This window comes from Carassius auratus, chromosome 7 (genome assembly GCF_003368295.1).
Source record: "Carassius auratus strain Wakin chromosome 7, ASM336829v1, whole genome shotgun sequence".
NCBI lineage: Eukaryota > Metazoa > Chordata > Actinopteri > Cypriniformes > Cyprinidae > Carassius > Carassius auratus.
Window position 1 is genome coordinate 9,344,564 of NC_039249.1, and position 14,701 is coordinate 9,359,264.

The 14,701-nt window shown below is 38.4% G+C and overlaps 1 protein-coding gene across 3 annotated transcripts; it reads right to left on the reverse strand.

Moving 5' to 3' along the window:
• Positions 1 to 76: 76 nt before the first annotated feature.
• Positions 77 to 13,816, reverse strand: mtm1 (myotubularin 1). 3 transcript variants are annotated; one of them, XM_026267108.1, is made up of 15 exons: positions 13,725 to 13,816; positions 11,514 to 11,597; positions 9,647 to 9,719; positions 8,734 to 8,828; positions 7,192 to 7,302; positions 6,793 to 6,894; positions 6,505 to 6,588; positions 6,220 to 6,369; positions 5,660 to 5,845; positions 5,011 to 5,196; positions 4,722 to 4,925; positions 4,453 to 4,545; positions 3,869 to 3,982; positions 2,715 to 2,891; positions 77 to 2,061 (listed from the first exon to the last, which is right to left on the reverse strand). In XM_026267108.1, exons 2-15 carry the CDS (start codon positions 11,574 to 11,576, stop codon positions 1,879 to 1,881), a joined length of 1,821 nt encoding a protein of 606 aa, XP_026122893.1. In that variant the 5' UTR covers positions 11,577 to 11,597; positions 13,725 to 13,816; the 3' UTR covers positions 77 to 1,878. The 3 variants fall into 3 exon arrangements, with proteins under 3 accessions (XP_026122893.1, XP_026122892.1, XP_026122894.1); XM_026267107.1 differs by having other exon boundaries at positions 11,514 to 11,696; positions 13,725 to 13,807; XM_026267109.1 differs by lacking the exon at positions 11,514 to 11,597 and having other exon boundaries at positions 13,725 to 13,811.
• Between the last annotated feature and the right edge of the window lie 885 nt (positions 13,817 to 14,701).

A 14,701-nucleotide genomic window follows, 5' to 3' on the forward strand; every position in this document is an offset into this window, starting at 1 on the left:
ACATAACCGTAATGGAAGTAACATTTAAACCCTTCTGTCATACAATCAGAATGCCTGGAATAATGAGCATACAGTCTTTTCCATGTGAACTCTTTAAATTAATTTAATCAGCATTATGTACAGAACAATAGCTGGCCAACAAATAAAGGATACATGTGGGAATACAAAACACAAAAGAGATCACTCTAAACTATTATGTCTAACTTAAGATAATGTCAGAAAAAAATAAAAAATTCAGAGTGCAGCTTTCCTTCACTCAATCTCATGCGATGGGATTGAGAACAAAAGAATTCCCTACAGAATCAGATCGTTTTCAGATCTTTCAAATGTTACAAAGCAAAACCTAAATGCCCAATAAAAAAAAAAAAATTATACATGTAAGAGGATGTCCGACAAATGACCTACAATTACCAAAACCAACCAAAACAGTTTTTTTCTAATTACTTTCCTTTTTATAAAACTGTCAAATTTTACAGTGAATAAAATAATTATATTTTACAACAATAGAGCTTTCAACAGTAAAATAGGTTTTTGTTTGAGGTAATTACATCGTTCTGGTACTTGTACAAAACCAAAAATAGATTTTTGTCCTTTTTCCCCCCCTAGAAACAACCAACCGCAAATGGTTTGTTTGTTTATTGGACTTGTTTGTCTTCTTCACACATACTATGGTTTAAACGCATATCCTCATTGAGGTCAAAGTCTTTAGAAGTTCAGTTTTCCGAGGCAGCGTGAGCAAGGACTCGATGAAGCCCTCCTCAGTCAGTCACCGCTCTCTTCCTCAGAAAAAGACTGAATTTGGGACAGCTCAAACATATCCCAGCCACTCCGTCCTACCCAAAAGACTTTGCAGACCATGCTACGGCTCGTTGGGAGCAATACTCTCAGTTCCTCCATCAGAAACTAAATATTTGCTTTCCGTGGCAACTGCACGTCGTTTTATGGGGTAAAGCCACTAGCATGTAGGACTTCAAACTGTTCAACTCCAGAACTCAGCAGGAGAAGAAACCGGTTTCTCAAAAGCACAGTGAATGGAAATCACTCTATTCTACCACTGATGCTGCCATAAAGAAAAAAACAACAACGTCTCGCTATAAAATATACACCTGAAAACCTCAGACATGAGTAAAGGCACCAAAAAGGTATCCACGTCGCACACTTAAAAAAAAACAACAAACATGGTTCTGTTCAACAAGCTAATATTAATCGCTTCAAAACATTTTCCTACCATATCATACACTCTCCTGAGCAGCGAATGACACTTATGGTGGAAAAAAGTAAGACATTTAGACAACATATCTGCTTCCTTTAGCTTTTGAGGTCAGCCATTTGAGTTTGTGAAGCAGTTAAACCTAGTATACTAATGAAACGATTGCTCTACCAAAGTTTGAGGACCCTGCTTGGATTGACTGGACACCACACTGACTATAGTTTACAAGACCAGCACTCTCTGAACACCATTTAGATGGCATCTTACTGGTGCTCAATACTCAAAAATGTTCTTTACTCAGATCTAGACACTTTAGAACCCTAATATCACATGTAACGCAATACATAATCCACATACATCCATCCGATTCCATTGCTTTCAATCGTTACGTGACTGTTCCAAACCGTATCCAAGTGGCGTCTGGGATACCCACACATAATCGGACTCACTTTCATCCGTGATTAGCGATGTGAAAAAAACAACAACAGCGCTGTCACTTTAAGGCTTCTCTTTTCGCTTGACGTTTTTTTTTTTTTTTTGCGTACTGTGGTTTACTGCATAATTGTTTTGTTACTTGTTATCGTCGACATCACTACTTATTGTGTTACCATAATTATCACTATTGCTATGTACAATTGTCCAGCGTCTGTAACAGTTAGTGAGTGGGATCAAAACGGTGTCTGTAAGTGTGTGATGTGCTGATTGGGCGTGGCAGCGTTGGGGGTGGAGCTGTTTGTCAGGTGGGTGGAGGAGGGGGCGGAGTCTGAGAGCTGGAGTTCCTCTAGTTTCTTCAGGTACTGATCCCTCAACACCAGTAGCTCCTTATAGCGCTGCTCCACTGGACTCTGTTGCTGATATGCACAAATACACACAAACATGCACAAGTGTGAAGTGACAAATGTGTCAAATAGCCACCAGAGGGCAGCAAAAACAATAAGATGCTGGAATACTAGTGTTCAGACAAGCTTTTTTTTTTTTATTAATCTATGGTTAACTGGATAATTATAATAAGAATGTCCAGTTTAATACTCTAACACGGCACTATGGCCTGTACACATTACATTTGAATGTTTTTTTTCTGTTTTTTTTTTGTCTGGTGGCATTTAATATGTAAATGGTAAACAGCATTAATCTTTGTTATGACTAATGTGGCAAAACGCTTCTTTATGCCAATGCTGGAGCAGCTCCTGCAAAACCTCTGTAACAGAATGTGTGTGTGTATGTGGTGATAAGGACATTCTGAGTGACAGTTCACTGCAGTGCCAGTCAGGACGTAATTAAAATGGAGAGAGAGGATTTTCTGCACCGCTGAATCGGGTGTGCAGACACACACACACACACACTCAATCCCACCCAGAGGCAAAAACACCCACTATAAAAAAAGATGCACATGCTTTTCCTCCCTTCAAAGATCTGTTTGTATTTACCATAAAAAGTCAGCTTAAATAATGCTTACCACCATACAAAATGCTATAGAGGCCTGATTGTGAATGTATGTCGATACCTGTTGTTGTATGCGAGGGTTCCACCTAATGTAATAAGTCACCCAAAGCTCTAGGTGGCGCATGCTGGCTACAGGGTAAAGCACGCGACTGGACTCTGGCGTGTAGAAGGGGTTTACATAGAAGGACGCGTCACTACTGACAAAAGACCACAGAGACACCGTCTTCACCCGAACGTTCTAGTGAATAAAACAACAGGGGAAGAATAGAAGAATCAGAAAATTAGCATTTTGAATAAACATTGCTCCATTATTTAAAATGAATCTTATGTATTATTCTATGTTAAAGAAAACGAAAGCAGTTTACACTACCAGTCAAAAATTTGGAATAACTAAGATTTGTCTCTTTTGCTCACCAAGGCTGCATTCATTTGACCAAAAGTACAGTAAACAGTCACATTGTGAAATATTATTACAATTTAAAAGAACTGTTTTCTATGATCATATATTTTAAAATGCAATTCATTCCTGCGATGGGAAAGCTGAATTTTCAGCAGCCGTTACTTCAGTTTTCAGTGTCACATGATCCTTCAGAAATCATTCTTTTGAACTAAAGTACAGGCGATTTAATTGGTAATACAGAATCAGCTGTTAAGCTGTTGAATATATTGGTAATACAGCAGCTAAGGGTGTTGAATCCTTTGGTTAGCAATAGATGTAAAGTGGAAGTGTGTTCCCTAACATTGTTTTTGCAGTGGACAGCTCTAGAGGGCCACCAGAATGAATGTTTCATCTCCCCAAAGTGCATTCTACTCTGACTGAGAGTCACTGAAGCATCCCTTTTACTCATGCTCTACTTCACACAATGAGCGCAGAGAGAAATAAAAAGCAATGTGTGCCTGTGAGAGAAAGCAAGCAATGGCCAATATATCTCACTGATGACAAGTGGCCTCCAATAAGCAGTGAAGAAAATTGGATTTCAGAGATTCAGAGACAAAGGCGTGATCAAGTCAAAGAAAGGTAGAGTGGAGAACATTTGAATAAATCCAGCCTGTTTCCACAATGCACGTAATAATTATAAATTCATATACAGTGAGGTCCAAACGTAAGAGCACATTTATAAGGTAGGAAGGACATTGAAGGTTTGCATATTAATGTGGTTTAATATCACGGACACACCAATCGTTTGTGATGTGTGTGTGTTTGTTATTTCTTACATTGCTTTCACGGGCACTCTCACAGTTGTAGAGGAAAGTGCCAAAGCGGCAGCTGTACAGGTGATCCAAGATTACCACCAGGAGACGTTCATTAAACTCAAACGCTGTTGGGAACTGCAGATGTGGGAGAGAGATAGAAGTTAGAGAGATTTAATGCATTAACGAATTCAACTCTAATTAGCTGGATAAAATCATTTTACAAAACACATTAAGAAAATGCATTTCCAAGTCTGTATGATCTGGTTTCTTATGCAAGAGACATTTGAGATGCCGTTTTCTGTGTAATAAAAGTAGACAATGATGTGAAACAAAAAGGGTCTTCAGATGCTGAAGGTTCTTTATGGAACCATTTAGATAAAAAAGGTTCTTCTATGGCATCGTAAAGTTCCCTTATTTTTAAGAGTCCAGATAACACACAGAGCTTGCTTTGTTAAGTGGTTTCTTACTCAAATCTCTCTCAAGGTTACATATATTTAAATATGCCACGTATCAGCATCCACAATAACCAAACAGCAGTGAAACCAAGAAAGCCATGCAGGTTTGGAGCAGCATGATAGATCACGTCAAGACAATTAGATCCATACCTGTTTAGTCATTTGCCACACGCAGTCAATAAACTGCACGAAGATAGGTGACCTGTCCTGATCTGCATGGTTTTTGTCTCCATGGCCGATTCTCTACACACACACAGAGTATTATTTTTTTTGTTTACACAGAAGCTAATACACTCAGATGTAGTTTACACTTATTTATTCTCTAGCAGCTCTATAATCAACTTCTAACACGGCTGACAGAACTCAAAGTCCATCACTACACGTGCGGTTTTTACAGATGCAAGACTTTGTAAACTCACTGAAGCGAACTTGTGTCCGAAGCCGATCCATTCCTTCTCCAGCAGCACCTGGAAGCCCCTGAGAGTCCTGTAGTATGAATCCAGCATCAGCATGGACAGAGAGGTGAGCTGAGCCGTGCGGTCCCAGCCGTCACTGCAGTGCACCACCACAGAGCTCCCAGAAGACACTTTATCAGCCACCTGAATGGCCCCTGATAGCACCAGCTAGAGCAAGAAGGAAGGTAGTTACATTAGAGCATGTTGAGTTTTATAATATATATTGGTCAGCATTAAAAAAAATAATAAAAACCTTAATATGCTCTAGCCAGTGGGTGGACTCAAGGCTGGAGAGCCAATGAGACTCCTCCACATTGGGGTAGACAATGTCCTTTAACTTCTTCAGTGACTCCCTCATGACATGGATATTATGGATGTCCAGAAAGACCAGCTCGGCGTTCTGATAAGCATCGTCACCCTCATAACCCCCTCCTGTGGCCTGGAGGGTAAGAGATGAGAAGTGTACAGGTTAAGATGTGTGATCATGCAGAGAAATTCTGCATCTGCACTCTTGCTTTCACACTCCTTGTACCTAAATACATTGTGCAAGAAAAAAATATTGGATCAATTACGCCATTTAAAAATGCTCCGTCAGCGGTGTTCAGTGTGGCGTGGCTTCTGGGTCCACATTGTGGTTGGTTTTGCTTTTAATTAGTTTTGCAACACACAAAAATTTTAAACATACTCATGCGAAAAAAAACAGTTTTGTTTGTCTAATACAAACCAAGAGTCCAAGACTGACTGAAAAACAGAAAGCAGACCATACCTCCAGTGGAAAAGGCCATAAGTTAAATTTCAGATTTAGATTCAGATTTTCATATTCAAGAACTTCTTGGAAATTAATTTGTATCTCTCAAACCTGCCAATAATCTCCACTTATTAGTAACCCTCTGGAATCTTACCTTGTTTGCCACTGCATTGACATTAGGCCTGGCGTCATAGATGGTGAGTTTGGTGGTACCATTGGCTTCGCGGATTAGGTCCAAATAACGTTCATCATCTTTGTTGCGCTTGCCGCTCATTCCCACCAATGGCTGGCTACACCGCGTGATCACAGCATGGTTCTCTTTATGGAACCATGACAACACCTAATGGGGAAGGAAACACATCATCATTACAGAAGGTGAAGTCATCAACAAACATAAAAAAAAAAAAAAAAACCTTGTTGAGTTGCTATCTGCATTGGACACAATTTTAATATTAATGCATGTCTGTCATTATCCTCATAGAAACATATAAACTTCCAACCATGTATCACAGTAAATATGTGAAAGTAAAAATACTGTTAGATAAATCTGAAAAGCATTGCTTTCTTATATATGTGCAAAAACTGAAATTGACATTCTCCAAACATTTCCACTGAACAGCCTGCGTTACGCAGCAAAAGCTTGAATGTAATCTTCCAACAAAAAGCCCATGGTGATTCTGGCCTTTCACACTGGTCATCTGTAAAAGAGCTCACCGGGATGCGGCAGCGGGAGCGGAAGGTAGCGACTCTTTTAAGATCTTCCTCTGTGGCCTTGAATGGAACAACAAGAATTGTAGGATAGGTGTCACACAGCTCGTAGTTCTTATTGATGAACGTGACCCTCCACTCACTATTGGGTAGACCCTGACAACCAGAACAGAAACACAACACACAATCTTTAGGACACTGTGCAGTTTTGTATACATTCGAATTATATTATATTTGCAAGTGAATGATGAGTGTGAGAAAGTTGAACGAGTCCTGGCATCTGGTCCTCACCTGCCTCCTGTACTCTTCCATGGCCTCATAAACGTTCCAGCCATTCTCCTCATACTTCTCCTGACTCAGAAATGCAAAGAGTTGCTGTAAAAGTCAAAGAAAGAAAAGTGAAAGAGTGAGTTAAACCAGTATTTCATGCATTCTGATACTGATGAAAGCCAGTTGTGAAATGCTGAATTGTTGAAACAACATCTAATCGCAACGCATAAAATTCACAGAAGTTTTAAATCATTTCTGAATGAATCTAAAAATTAGCATTTGAGAATTAAGTTAAACATCAAAACTAACCATTCCATGAGACAGTGGGAAAGCATATTTGAAAATAATCTCGAAGATGTCTCTTCGACTGTGGCCTTCTTGCTTCAGAGCAAATCGCAGGTTCCTCATGTCCTGACACACACACACACACAAAATGATTTGAGAATGTCACAACTTTCAAAAAGAAGATGCTAGCTCTGCTCTGCTCTTACCTATCAAACATTCATACAATAGATGTTTACAATTAAAGCAGAAGCTTTAAAGAAGTGCTCTTAAAAACACATGAAGGTACCTACATTTAAAGAAAGTATTCAAAAACGTTTCTGGAGAGTTCAAATCTGGCATGAGATACTTCAACATCTAACTACCACTTTCCCCAACATTAACAGATATGGAATGTGAATTTCAGAGGCTTTGTGTGAGTGATACCTTGCAGGTGATTTCAAGTCCATAGGAGTTCTCTCCTCGACTGGAGGCTCCGCCCATCTTCTCTACACGGCTTATTACACCTAATGGCACATCCAGGGTAACTGGCGACTCCTTTAGACAGAAAGTGACAACAATCTTACACATACAGTACTGTGCAAAAGTCTTAGGCCACTAGTATTTTCACTAACAAAAAATCGTTCAGTTAAAAAAATCTGTTATTTTGATGTTTTGCTGTAGTGTGTCAGTAGTAAATATCAGTTTACATTCACAAACATTACTTTTGCCATTAATTGTTATAATCCAGTGAGATTTTTGTTTGCACAAAGAGTCTGACAACAGCACTGGCTGCACACAGAGATCTGATCTCATCATCATCCTCAGTCTGTCTGGAATAACATGAAGAAACAGAACAAACTGAGACAGGCTCAATCCAGAAGAACTGTGGCAATGTATCCAAGATGCGTCAAAAACCTGCAAAGCTACCTGAAAAACAATGTGCAAGTGCACCTAGGACAAAAGCTTTTGTTAATGCATAGTGTGGTCACACCATTTTTACACAAGTACCTAAAACTTTTCACAGTATTGAAGCTGGTTTTTGAAGCATTGGATACATTGCCACAGTTCTTCTGGATTGAGTCTGTCTCAGTTTGATCTGTTTCTTCATGTTATTCCAGACAGACTGAGGATGATGATGAGATCAGATCTCTGTGTGCGCAGCACTGGCTGTTGTCAGACTCCTTGTGCAAACAAAAATCTCACTGGATTATTACAATTAATGGCAAAAATAATGCTTTGAAATGTAAACTGATATTACCTACTCACACAATACAGCAAAAGATAGAAATAACTGACTTAAAACCATTTTTTGTTGGTGAAAATACTAGCGGCCTAAGACTTTTTCACAGTACTGTATATATAGTATGTATTATAAACACCTCAGAAGTGACACTTTCAGTTCCGTGCAATTATATTAAATATGAGCTAAAGCATTTCAAATAAAGAGTGTTTAATAGGTCTTTGGTTCCATCTAACCAGTCCACTAACATATTTGTTAACTAGATCTTCAATAAAAAACAAGATTTTCAAAACAATTTGCATTACTGCATCAATGATTTTTTTTTTTTCTTTTGCCACTTTGCCAGGTTGACAGATCATGGCAACAGACCCCGGCAACGGTCAAAACATCCACAAAACAGGGTCGCGGGTGTCCGCTACCATGAGCCAACCAAGGACAGAGCCAGAACCGAGATGAAAGCCTTTCTCTGATTAGATGTGATACAAAATCCCTCCTTCTTCCTGTCCTTTCATGTTCTTCATTTTTAATACAGACTAAAAGATGTGTGCTTTAACTAAAGGTAGCCGATAAATTTGATCCAAAAAAAAGAATGCAGAAACAAGCCCCTTTGAGAAGGAAAGACTGAAAGACAGAAGGAAATGGATGAGCTGGTTTTAAAGGAGCACCTGACATGGCCTCAGAATGACTGTGCCTGAACACGTAGAGAACTATGCGTTGCAATTTTGGGAAATGAAAGTTTCTCTTACGGAGTCAGTGTTCTTGAAGTAGAGTCTGTAGTTGGTGATGAACACCTTTCCTTTGACTGCAGCATTAAAAGGGCAGATGTAGATGATGTCTTTATCTGAGGAGTAAAAGAGAGTAGGAAATACAAATAAAGCTCAACATTTATTTAATCCCATTAAAGTCTGTCTTAACATGCCTGTGTGAAACAATTAAAGGTGCATTAAAGTAAGTTTTGACAAATAAAATGTTTTGTTAAAACGTTGTACACTCACATTTAATGAAGACTCCAGTCATATCAGTGTTCAAGACAAAACTACTGTACAAAACAAAAGAGTGGTCCCCCCCTCATAGAGGATGCCATTTTGAGATCACGTGACCTGCCAGGTACTTTATTTTGATAGCCCTCTATTATTTATTATTATTAAATACAACTGTGTAATACTGCATCCTTGCCTATATGCTGGCTTGCCAGAAATCATTTAAAAAATGGATGGTGCATAAATGAACAATGGCATTCCCCATGATTTTAAGGTTAAATCGGTTTACTGTAAATACTGGGTTGGTTTTCAATGATTAGCGTGCAACACTGACTTGACTCACTGAGGTGCTTTATTAAGCATTTTAGGTGCTATGCTAATAAATACAATTTTATTTGAGTCCAGAAAAATTAGAACTGAAAAAGATGAATCCAGAAATAAATAAAAGAAATGAAATCTGATAGAAAATAAAATATATTTCATAAGTCCCTAATAGCCAAGATGTTTATCGGCGATCTTGAATTAACAGTTTTACGACTAGCATGTAATTTGAACATTACAAACTGTTAATATTAATATGCATTTTAAAATATACAAGTATGACCAAAATTCTTACGGAAATATCAGACTAATTCTTATTCATTTAAGAGCATAGAAGCACACGCGTGCTCTCACTCACCGATCACTCTCTCTTCTCCCGGCAGCATGGCAACATCTGCCAGCGGCTCCATCTTCAGGCTCTCTCTGGACGCCTGTCAAAACATGCAAGAACATCGAGTTGACATGGGCACATCCCTCACATGCACACAACTACTCACAACATTAATACACTACAGTTCTAAACCAGACATGATTGTACTCAGTGGCATCTGATCAGAGGAAAAGAAAAACGCTGGGAAAAAACCTGAGAGTGACAGGAATGGAAGAGGAAGTAGTGAAGAGAGGAAAATAAAGAGTAAGAGGAGACTGTCCTCTTTCACCCTCTGGCTGTGAGCACCAGTCTGATGCTCTCTGTGTGTGTGCGTGTATGTGTGTGTGATCAGGGATCCAGATTGTCTTTCCCTGGGCTATTTTCCTGCTGCCAGTTGAAGGTTAGTGAACTGGAATGCGAGCTAAGAGTGTCATTCGCTGCATGTAGTCGTTTATTCTGTTGGCCTTTTGCTGCTGTACAATGTTTTGCACGTCGCAACCCTGTGGGCAGAGTGAAGCAAGGGGTTCTGGGTAATGGTCTATCCTGTGTTGTTGAGATGACAAATGGAGCAGCCAAACACACACACAAACACACACACACCGTGATCCTAGCAGGGAAACTAACCTGGTTCACACAAATAAGAGGTAGTTGGGTAAACAGAAGAGGACAGATGAGGAAGGGGGAGAATAAAAAACAGCCAACTAGTAAGAGGATTAAAAGAGACAACGTTAAAGACATCTTAAAGGTACAGTGTGCATTTTCTGCAACATTCGTCTGCAATTGTTCACAGCCATCTGGGAAATCATGCCCAAATGGCTTAGTTATAGTCGTTATTGCATATTAAGCTGCGATAGCTAAAAGAAAGAAAGAAAGGAGACTGACTGAGATAAAAGAGACAAACTGAGGCAATCACAGAGACAGATGGACGGCTCTCTGTACAAAATCTCTTTAGCTGTCCTCGGGGACCTTGGAAAAACGGAGACTCGGGTTTTGCTGCCTATCACCTGCCAGGTGTTAGAGCTCCACTAACATATGTATGGAACAGCAGTCTCCTGGCTCAAGAGCTAGCGATGTGCCAGCTCCCTGTCTGCCTGGAATCCCCTCTGCCCAGAGAGGTTACATGTGCCAGGACACACACTGCATATGCATGTGTTTATCTAGGGAGGGGCGCTCTGCTTTTAAAGGAAACAACCTATTTCGCTTTAACCACTAAGACAAGTTCCCATTTGAACTCCATTTTCAAACATTTAGCAACATGCAATCTGCAAGAATATTATTAATCACTCTATATATGTACTGAATAGCTAAGCTGGTCTGAGTACACATTTTGGTCTTAAAATAGGTCATAAAGATAAATGATAGATATATTATAAATAATGTGGACATCTGTTTTTTATTTTTATCTTATTTTATTATACTGTATTCATAATTATATTAACCCAATTCTAAATGAAATGAAATCATCTGCTTTTGCAACAACTCACTTGTATAGTCTTGGCTTGTGACAAATTATTTTGAAAAGTGCTAATAGTCCATGTGGTCTTAAAAACGCTGTTTAAAATAACTCAAATGTTAAAGAAGTGACGTCAATAAAAGAAGTACAAGCAGCATATGCCTCTTCTAAAGCATCTATATGGCTGTTTAATACTATAGGAAGCAGAGCAAAGGGCAGCTCTATTGATACCAGTTAAGAGTATTATTAATTCATGCAGAAAACGAAAGTCTAACCCTCATACAACAGCACTGCACACTTACAGGATAATGTAGTTTGTAAAGCAAAGGGGGAAAATGAGAAACAATCTGTTACAGTCAAAAGGACAGAAGGAGAGCACAATTACAGCATGTGTGCACTCACGTTTGGGCTGGAGCTGTTCCCCAGAGGACTGGAGTTGTAAGGTGCTATAGGAGCCGAGGCCATCACTGGGTTTGCTTCTTCCACCTCCACAAGAGACATGTCATTTTTCTTTCAGCTCAACAATAACGTTTTTGTTTTCTTTTTTCTCCTGGCTAGCAGTCCAGTTTTGTAGCCTGTCCCGGTCTACATTTTCAGTTTCAGCAAAAAATATATTTATGTCTGACATCTACATTTTTAAAATGGGTAACTATGACAGCAACAAATGTATATATTTGCTTTTGCTGGACAAAAATGTTATAAAGTGATTTTTCACGCATTCAAACAGATGCTTCAAAGATTATTGTAAATCATCTACTACACTATCATCAAAAGTTTGGGGTAGGTAAGATTGTTTTGAAAGAAGTCTCTTATATTCCCCAAGGCTACATTTAATTGATCCCAATTAAATTATTGTAAAATACTATTACAATTTAAAGTAAAAAATGTATTTAAATAGAAATCAGTTAATGTAATTTATTCCAGTGATGTACAAAGTGGAAATTACATCAGCAATTAGGCTACTTCAGTCTTACTTAAATTTGTGTGGAAAACGTGCTTATTTTTATTTCAAAGTTGAAGGTTCTTAATCTTTATTTTTATTTCCTGCATTTAGATGAAACCAAAATTTTACATCATTGTAACTGCGTTTACTGTCAATTAATTTTTGCTAAGAATAGAAAAATTCATACTGACCCCAAAGTTTTGAATGATAGACTGTGTAACCTATGAATAACCACGGTATTAATAGTTAACAACATTATTAATAACCACTGCCATAGTACGATACTTAATTGCAATACAAACAGACAAATATTTCAATCTGCAAGGCAAAACAAGTTTATAACCAAACAATAACAGACAGAAATATCAGTTTGCTCTAGGCCATCTGTTGTTGTTGAACTCTTCGTATCGAGTTTTCAAACTGAAATTATAGAACAGTGCGACAGGCAGATATTTTTGCAGACACTACCGCAGATGTGTCACAGTGGAAGTGAGACGAAAATATGAAACATAGTGTGAATAAACGACAACACCCCATCTGCGAAAGTTAATGAACATCCTTGTCAAGTGATGCATTGTGGGATAGATATGCTGTCAAATCTTTACTTGATTAAGTTGATTTTGATTATAACCGTGGCAATGCCATAATAATTTGGACAATTAGCCTTAGCCATATTTATCTGAAATGTATTACATGAACATAAATTAAATCATAATTGTTTAATAAACTTTATTTAATAAAAATACAAAAGATGTTTGTATAAAAGCCACCCAACAACCCAAACATGCCACAAGCTTTTTCACCGAACACCTCAGCAATATGTCCGCGTACAGACCATATCAGCATAGCAATCACTATTTGGGCTAAATTTACACTTCTGACATGAACTGTAATGCTGAAAACACAAGCTCAGATCTCTGAGTCACTGTGGGGCAGATATGAAGCTCTGAGGTTGAAACAGACCCCTGAGGGAATGACACATGAGATTAGTGGTCAGAGACAGGCATGTTCACGATAACAGCACCAACCTGTGTGTTCGTGTGTGTGTGAGAGAGAAGAGAGAATTATTTAAAATGATGAAAGGGCTGTTGTGGCTCTTACATGACGATGCACATTTACAGCCTTCTTCTCCTGCTGCCTATAAAGAAAATGACTTTCAAAGAGAGGAATGAAATCAACTCGGTCACAGACAGTTTTACTTCAAAATACTAATAACGTTACTCAAAAAACTCTCATCCTAAGGCTTTAAATGCACGGATCAATCAAGGAAAAAGCAACGTAACGTTAACAACACACTTTCACTAACTTATGTGATGATGTGATGGAAATAATGAGCAGTATTTATCTGGCCCAAATGCGCACATATCCACTTCCATTCATATACAATGACAGATAACGACATATACATCAAAACAAGCTTCTCAGGTGTCTAAAAAGTCCACTTTTATAACTTCTCGCGATTTCGTGGGAGCTCTTAGGCTACATTGTGAATGTATTCCAGCACAGGACTGTGACCAGGAAATAGCTCGGGCCTATCTCTGCCACAGCTCTCAAGTGCTACATTTACCCACGAGTCCGCTCCAAGCAGCGCTAAATAAAGACCAGACCCTCGCCGAAAAGTCATAACGTGCGACCTGAGCAATCTTTGGTTTGCAAATGTCTTTACTTACCCAGAAACTGCAATTCTCCTTTCCTCTGATCGCCAGTCTGTTTTGCACCGCCGCAGGAAGCGCTCAGCCCCAGTCACGTGACAGCGGTCACGGCGTCCATTGGCTACTTGTCAAATCGTGTACTGCAAGGAATTTAGGGAGTTGTATTTTTGATAAGAAGGGTGAAATAAGAAGCTCGTTCTGGAAACATGCTGTCAAACCGTAATGTTTCTTTCGTGAGAAAGATTTCAAATATTGAAGATACTCGTCTTAAAATATCCTACCATAACTTATTATTTCATCACACAATATGAATACATTTTTAATTTAAACCAGGATAATGTGTAAAAACAAAACGAGTACTTTTAACAAAACAAATATTTAAAAATATTATTTGTTCATATATTTCATGTCACAGTGTTACTGACGGCAAAAAAAAAAAAAAAAAAAAAAAATCCTCTATTTTGAGTGTCAGCATTGCTTGGAACTATGGGGTCAGAAATAGTGTTGCTAATTTGGACAAACGATAGGCCTACATCTGTTTCCATTGTTGCCTGATAACAAACGACTTATATAGTGTATATAAGACTTATATAGACTAGTATATAGTGTATTCAACCTCCATTTCAGACACCATTTCCCCAGTTTATCATTTAGAGAAACACAAAAAAACTGCATGCCTGGAGTTTTTATTATTCCATATAATTACAGATGACCAATAATTATTTTACTCCTCTCAAATATTTTCTTTACTTTTACCAGTCATTAATATTTGACACATAATGAATGCAATAGTTTTCTCGCATAAACTGTCTGTATTAATTTAAGCCACTGAACTGGTAGCATCTTTCATAAAAGTGCAAACTAAAGAGACTTGCTCAGTAAAGTCTAGCTGATGTCTGTGCAATCTGATCCCTGCAGTGTCATAGTCATACCAATCATTCCATTCACTTCTTACAGATGGCATTTAACTGTACTTCATTAGAGTCTGTCCACAC

Bases quoted from the DNA above. Each gene is read 5' to 3' on its own strand.
- mtm1 (XM_026267107.1), bottom strand. From the start codon at position 11,612: ATGTCTCTTGTGGAGGTGGAAGAAGCAAACCCAGTGATGGCCTCGGCT. The intron at 9,720-11,513 runs GTGAGTGCACAC...ATGTTTTGACAG, and splicing joins GGAACAGCTCCAGCCCAAAC to GCGTCCAGAGAGAGCCTGAA. The intron at 2,062-2,714 runs GTATCGACATAC...TGTGCATATCAG, and splicing joins ACCCTCGCATACAACAACAG to CAACAGAGTCCAGTGGAGCA.